A 7,774-nucleotide genomic window follows, 5' to 3' on the forward strand; every position below is an offset into this window, starting at 1 on the left:
AATCTATTGACATCAAACCAGGTTTTGAGGGTTTTCAACTCTCTTTCAGTGGAAGACAATAATTCCTGTAAATTATTACCAGAGCAGTACATGTTTGTATCATCTGCAAAAACAATACATTTCAGCAACATTGCAAATATCATTAATATAAACCAAAAAAAGTTTTGTACCAATCACAGATCCCTGTGGTACACTACAGGTGACCTTCTTAAATTGTGAAAGTGTTATTGATTTGTACACATTGCTGTCTATTTTCTAAGTAACTCTTCAGCCAAGAATAAACTACACCTCTTAATCCATACTTCTCCAGTTTTCTCAATAATATGCTGTGATCGATGGTATCAAACGCCTTCTGTAAATCACTACAAATACCAACTGAACACTCATCATTTTCAATTGCCTTTGTTATTTCTTCTACCATCTCCATTACTGCGTATGTAGTCGTTCGGTTTCCCCTAAACCCATACTGGTGCTCACTGAGCGGTTCATATTTATCAATAAAAAGATCAAATTCTTTAGCAAATAGTTTCTCTAATATTTTTGAAAATTGAGGAAGAAGGGACACTGGTCTATAGTTATCAATACAATACTTATCTCCATTTTTGAATATTGGTATTACCTTCACGGTTTTCATATTATTCGGAAAAAACCCTTTTTGAAAGGACAGATTACAAATGTAGGTCAGAGGTCTTACAATAAGATCAATGACTTCTTTGATTATTACCATGTCAATGGAATTTGTCAGTTGACGTTTTATTTTTGAGTTTTCTAACAATTTCAATGATATCACTCTCATTAATCCCACAAAGGAACATAGATTTGTTATTATTCTTGATGAGATTATCAAACATTTTTAGTTTATCATCACACATTGGAATTTTGCAGGCCAAATTACCGCCAACACCCACAAAATTATTGTTGAGCTCTTCAACAATATTCTGTAAACTGTCCACTGTGTGGCCAGAGCCATTTAAGAAATAACTTGGGCATTCTGATTTGTTACTTCTATTCCGAATAATATGATTGATAATTTTCCAAGTGTTTTGAATATTGTTTTTACTGTCCTCTAATAATGTATTATAGTACTCCTTCTTCTGTCTTCTCATAATAGAAATCAATGTATTCTTATACAGCTTATACTTTTCTTCACTTTCGCTGGTTCTCAGTAGTAAATGTTTCTTGTATATTAAATTTTTCTTTTTGTATGCCTTTTGCAAACTCTTAGTCATCCATGGTTTTCCCTTATATTTTTCCTTCACCCGGCAGTTTCTAATAGGGCGACGCTTGTTGTATAACTCTGTAAGTGTAAACAAAAATGCATCATAAGCCAAATTCGGATCCTCAACATACACCTCATACCAATTACAGTCTGCAAGGTCTACCTTTAAAGCCTCAATTCTTTCTGGAGTCCTTATTCTTACTGATTTATAAGTAGGCTCATCGGCTGGAGATTTATCCTTTAAACTATGCAAGATCACAAATACAGGAAGCTGATGACTAATATCACTTAAGAATAAACCACTTGTTGTTGGACCATACACATTGGTAAAAATATTATCAATGAGTGTGGCACTTTCCTTGGTTATCCGAGAAGGCTTATTTATGAGAGGCCTTAGTCCAAAACTAAACATTGCATTACAAAAATCATTCGTTGGTTTATGTTCATTCCATTACAACAAATCGATATTAAAGTCTCCACAAACAAAATAAGATTTTTTGTCACATATTTTCCCAAAGATATCAGCTATGGTATTCAAAAACTGTTCTATACAAGAGCCAGGCACTCTATATATACAACTCAGGACTATACTCTTACATTTTTTAGTCTGAATTTCAATTGTCAAACTTTCCATGACTTCATCAACAACTGTGGTATCAATAACCTTACATTGGAAGTCTTTCTGTACATAAAATGCCACTCCACCACACATTTTATTAATCCTGTTGACACTGAAAAAAACATAACCTTCTAACACAAAGTTAGCACCCTTTTCCTTTGTTATCCATGTCTCGCTTATGGCTATGACTTGAAATTTATGTTTTAACGACTCTAGATAATCTTTGATTTCTGCAAAATTGGCAGAGACTTCTGCTATTAAAGTGTATGATAGAAAAACCTTCTAAATTAACATTAGACAAATTCTCAGAATAATAATCAGAATTGGCGTTACAATCCACATAAAGATTTTCCTCTGGATCAATACCATTTTCAAAGCTAAATGGATTATGTTCAGAAAAACTTGAAAAAAAATGTAGCTCCTCAGTGTCATTCTTCACTAGGGGATTTTCATTCTCTGAGAGGTCACTCTCATCTTCAGCAAAAATATGAGAATCTTTACTTGTCATTTTATAAGGAAAAACAAGATCAGATTAGAGCAAACAATGCTCCTAAAACAGGTCTCAGACACTTCAATCATGTTCACTTATATTGATCCAGTTCTCTCAGGTGGCGTATCACAACCACCTTGGCCTGCTCCGGTGAACCATTTAGCTTAACAAACACTTTTCCATTTCTTGTCCATGTTGATTGGATTTTGCCCTCCTTTCTAAGAATACGGCAATTTCTGCCTATTTCACCATTTTTCTTTGTCAGGTGCTCATTGATATACACGCCAGTACCCCTAAGCTTTTTGGACTGTCTCAACATTTCAACCTTGTCCTTTCGATTAACAAACTGGACAACAATAGCAGGTGGGTTGGTTCTGTCCTTACGTGGGAGAATGTGACATGCTGAGATTTGTTTACTCTCTAAGGAAATACTCTTACTGTTCATGAATTGGACCACTTATTGCTCTAGAGTGCGCAGCTCCTCAAATGGTGCGAAGTCCTCCCCAAAATGATCAGTAGTTGTGGCTGCAGCCCTGGCATAGCTGCGATGTTTAGTAGCCAACCCACTGATGATAAGGTCATCAGCACGGGAGTACTGCTCCAAGTCGTCAATCCTTTGTTCCAGTAGTTCAAACCTCTCGTCAATCTCCTTGTTTCGCTTGTTGATTGAAGTCTTCAGCTCTTTAACCTCTTTCACTAGACCCATAAGTCGGCTTGTTGAGACAACACTTTGTTAATGTTCTCGGTCATAGTGGAGAGTTGCTTCCTGATTTCTTCCAATTCCTCTCCTAGTTTCTTAATGGTCGTCATCTTTTCCAAAAAATGTTTCAAAATGCAAAAGAATTCTTCTGGGTAGACTTAATAGATGCTGCTCTGTTACCAAGGCTCGATGTGGTCCTTACAACATTGTCCGGGTGTTTGGTCTGTACAAGAAGGCGGCTGACCGACGGCGGACCCCTGCCCAATTTACAGGAGCGGCTAGAGGGTATGGCTATCCACTAAAGACTTGCCTCTCAGAGTGGAGTCCAAAGTCCAAAGTTCCAAAGTCATTAACCCAGTTGCTGTCAAGCTCCAACTCCCCAGAGCCATGAGAGTCCATCCATCCTTCCACGTAAGTCAGATCAAACCGGCCATAGAAAGCCCTCTGGTCCCTGCCTCTAGGCCCCCTCCTCCCCCCCCGGTTCGTCGATGGTGGCCCTGTTTACACTGTCCGCAAGCTCCTGGCGGTCCGGTGTCGGGACCGGGGCTCCCAATACCTGGTCGACTGGGAGGGATACGGCCCAGAGGAACGTTCCTGGGTCTCGGCCAGCAACATCCTGGATCCCTCCCTCATCCGGGACTTCCATCGGGCTCACCCTGGCGACTCTGGGCCGTCTGGAGCCGGCCGTGGGGGGGGGGTACTGTCACGCCCCGTCTGGATAGTCCTTTACTTCCTGCCCTCACGTGTCTCCCTCCTGTGTGATTACCTGCCCTGCCCTAATGTGTTGCACCTGTGTCCTCCTCCAGAGTATATAGTCTTAGTGTTCTCTTCCTTCTGTGCCAGTTCGTCTTGTTCCTTGTGACAGCGTTCCAGCATTTTTCCCCTTGTGTGAGTTTCTTTAGCCCTATAATTTCCTGACCTGTTTTTTGCCTTTTCGACCCTGCCTTTCGCCTGCCGATTTGGATACTGTTGCCTTGTTATCTGATCGCCTGTGTACCGACCTCTCTCCGATTAAAAAGACTGATTTTTGTGAACTGAGACTGAGTTTGCGTTTTGAGTCCAAACTTGTGGTTCAGTACTGACAACAACTATTTTTGTTCCCCGTGACTCCAGTTAAGAGAATATCCAGTTAGTTGATCCGAGGCAAATACAGTATGATAAGTCCACTTCAGCAAGCTCCAGTACACAAAAATTGTTAATGTTGCTTACAAAAGTTTGCTGTATGAACAAGTTCAATAAAACTCGAAGTCCTGTTTAACACATATTTGGAAAATAAAGACAGAAGTTAAAGTAAAAAGTAAAATGAATCTGGAGAGAATTACAACATTAAGATGTGACGTAAAAAGCTGACACTGTTTGAAGGTTTCTGTCATCTGGCTGTTCTAATTTGGGAATTTTTTTCATCGTGTACAGATTGATTATTATAATTAGCTACTATAATATACTAATAATCAGTTTTCATTCAATGAAGATGATCTATACTGTGGAATACCTACTATATCACTATTACCAAACAATCAACATTTTCAAAATCTAAGCTTAGGATCTCCCCGCTGAATCAAATATACACATAGCCCACATAACATGTCCTGACTTTGCTATATTACATATGTATACACACACACACGCACATATACTTCATCATTTACACTTTTCTTTTTATGCTCTGTTTCAATGTCTGTTGCATTTATCATCATCACTATCACTATTTTCTTTGTTTTATACATGTCATCATTTACACTTCTTTTTATGCTGTTTTGCATTTATTTATTGCCTGTATTATCATCACTACCACTATTGTATTTTGATTTGTTTTATCTTGTGAGGCATTTGTGTTTGTTATTTAATTGTATGCTTTGATGTACAGTAACCTGTGACTTTAGAACTTTTTGTTATAAGGATTAGTATCCCTGAAACAGTATTGCTTCAGAGAGCATCTTTCGGAAGCTACCACTTTGCAATTGCAGAGTGTGAAGTTTGCCAATGTGGTACTGCCTCAATTTATGGAATGTGCTGACAACTAATGACAGGATGGAAAAGTGGTGATTGTCAATACCGTCCTGAGTTTTAACTATATGGTCCCCAAGATTGAACACATCCTCTGAACCTATGTCATCCATGTGGTTCACAAGGGAAATGCTGCATTGATGAGCTGCTGATGTAATGTTGGTGGTTTGTCGAATGCAGCGCTCTGCTGAGCAGATCTCCTTGACAGTGCCTACACATGGAATCATCAAGCCTCCATTGTTCTTCAAGGTCAACAGGTGGTAGCTTTCTGAAAATGATGCTGGTACAGCATCAGAAACCCAAACTGTTTCGGCACACATCACATGCAAGCTGCTTCATCACCTGTCGTACAACAAACCCTCCTATGTACACGTGCATTCTCTGTCAGACCTCCGAAGTGAGTTGGCAGGTAACTGTGGTCCAGGATGACACTACAGACCACGTCCTCAAATGGAGAGGAGGCCGTGTCACAGTCATTAGCCAGCACTACAGATGACATGTCCACAGCAGACAAGGACACCATCTCATCCTAGGCCATCACATTGCCAGTGTTCCCCGGAGAAACCCCACAGCAGACCATTACATACATTTTGTTTCTGTCTCCTTTCACGATCCTCGGCGTTTCTCAACTGCCTCTGCAGCTCCTCGACTCTCACTTCAGCCTCAGCTAACTTATATTTAACTTGGTCAGGGTCAAGGGCATAATGATGATCCTATAAAATGTAGCACTTGTTGGGTAAGCACTATACAACACAACTAAGTATACTGCAAAAGTGCTGTGGATAAAAACTGCTTTGTTACACTTACTGAGGTTGAGGAGTTCTGCGGGTCAGGAGATTCAGACACAGGATCATCACTTGACTCACCAGCTTGTGTTGATGTCCTAGTTGATCTGGCTTTATTGGGAACTTCAAATTAATTAAGACATAAATATTAGAAAACTCTAAAAAGGGATGTTTACTTTCAATATCAGGTTTAGTGGTAATTCCAGTTATGTTAGCAAGAGATCGTGTACTGTATATGCTCATCATTCCAATCAGTTTCCCTTATTAACACTGTTTACCACAAATAACACTATAATCTTATGACTTAAAAATACACTAATTTTTTCAGATCGTCAGGAAAGGATGCAAAAACTGAAGGGATCACACATTCCTTCACATACACAGTTTGCCCAGTTCTGTCAAAATCATCTGCATTGAAATGACAGCTGCAGAGAAATGTAGCATCTGTAGGCTCATAATCCTTCCGTCTAACTGCTGGCCCAAGCTTTCCTTAGTCCAGGATTTTTGAGAACCGTCAAAATCATCTACCTTGAAATGACAGCTGCAGAGAACTAGTATCTGTAGGCTCAAAATCCTTCAGTTTAACAGCTATGGCCCAAGCGTTCCTTAGTCCAGGATTTTTGGGAACCATTGACAAAAACAAGGCCATCTCAATATTACTTCTGGCATGTAGCTGAATGGTGCAGCCCGTACATTAAGGTAGCAGCATAAATATGGCTTAGTAGAGCTAGCTAGCTAGCTAATTTAAACTTGGTAGCTTGTATAATCTCATGAGCACAAACACATTCCAGATGATACTTTTCTATAAAATAAATTATACAACTAATGAGATGAGGTGTAGCTGAATATCACGTTTACCCCAGTTGTACTCGTGATTCAGTAAGTTGGCTAGTTAGCTAGCCAGCCATATTTCCATTAGGTAGCTAGCTAACGCTAGCTAACGTTACGACGGTGTCAAGTAATTTGCAGGATAGTCTGAGATGATATCTCACGTTCACTGCCTTCCGAAACAGTAAAATATTGTTATATAAAATTATTGTTAACTTACTTGTGAAAAGTTATCCCGCGTTGCCTGTTTTTAACGTTTCTTCTGTTCAAACAGCCAAACGCAGCACACGCCTGAGGCATTTTTCCATCAACTCAACTCTGACTCTTGACTCGACTGTGGTGACCACGCAGACACATGTCAAATTCCAATTGAGGTATCCACGTATACATATCTGTGGACACTTTTGACATGGTTGACCATAATATTCTTTTATCACGTCTTGAGCTATGTGTAGGCATTAAAGGTACTGTCCTAGAATGGTTCAAGTCTTACCTGTCAAATAGAAGCTTTTCTGTCCATATAGACCAATTCTCTTCAGCTGCTGCCCCACTTAACTGTGGGGTCCCCCAATGTTCCATTTTGGGCCCCATTCTCTTCTCATTGTATATGCTGCCCTTGAGGTCCATTTTTAAAAAAACATATGTCTTTTCATTGTTTTGCTGATGATTTGCAAATCTATCTGCCTATAAAAACAAACAGCAGAGATTCTATACAGGCGTTGCCGAGTTGTTTAAAGGATGTCAAAACATGGATGGAGTTAAATTTCCTGAAATTAAATCAAACTAAGACTGAAATTATTGTTTATGGACAGCCTGATCTGCTGGATGGTTATGATTGTGCTCTTGGCCCCTTAGCTTCCTACAGTCACTCTTCTGTTAGGAATCTTGGGGTGATTTTCGACAGCTCTTTTAACTTTGACAAACAAATAAGCTCAGTAGTCACAACAAGTTTTTTTCAATTATGACTTCTGAGAAAAGTAAAGGCCTATCTCCCTCCAGATGATCTTGAAAGGGTAATTCATGCGTTTATTACCTCTCGTCTAGATTATTGTAACTCTATATGTTCGCATAACTCAGTTGTCGCTTCATCGCCTGCAGCTTGTACAAAATGCAGCTGCTCGCCTGC

The 7,774-nt window shown here is 39.5% G+C and overlaps 1 protein-coding gene across 1 annotated transcript; it reads right to left on the reverse strand.

Annotated features, from left to right (window-relative positions):
* Positions 1–2,785: 2,785 nt before the first annotated feature.
* On the reverse strand, positions 2,786–6,948 carry LOC130114504 (THAP domain-containing protein 2-like). The gene is made up of 7 exons (XM_056282381.1): positions 6,867–6,948; positions 6,407–6,447; positions 6,137–6,304; positions 5,837–5,941; positions 5,619–5,748; positions 5,426–5,521; positions 2,786–3,024 (listed from the first exon to the last, which is right to left on the reverse strand). The coding sequence occupies exons 1-7, from the start codon at positions 6,946–6,948 to the stop codon at positions 2,786–2,788; spliced, it is 861 nt and encodes a 286-aa protein (XP_056138356.1).
* Positions 6,949–7,774: the final 826 nt, after the last annotated feature.

Source organism: Lampris incognitus, chromosome 6, assembly GCF_029633865.1.
Source record: "Lampris incognitus isolate fLamInc1 chromosome 6, fLamInc1.hap2, whole genome shotgun sequence".
Lineage (NCBI taxonomy): Eukaryota > Metazoa > Chordata > Actinopteri > Lampriformes > Lampridae > Lampris > Lampris incognitus.

Excerpts from the sequence above, each read along its gene's own strand:
- LOC130114504 (XM_056282381.1), bottom strand. The coding sequence starts at position 6,948 with ATGCCTCAGGCGTGTGCTGCGTTTGGCTGTTTGAACAGAAGAAACGTT. Across the intron at positions 6,448-6,866 it reads CGGGATAACTTTTCACAAGT|TTCCCAAAAATCCTGGACTA; the intron begins AAGTTAACAATA and ends TTTTGTCAATGG. Across the intron at positions 6,305-6,406 it reads GGAACGCTTGGGCCATAGCT|CTTGGGCCAGCAGTTAGACG; the intron begins GTTAAACTGAAG and ends GACTAAGGAAAG.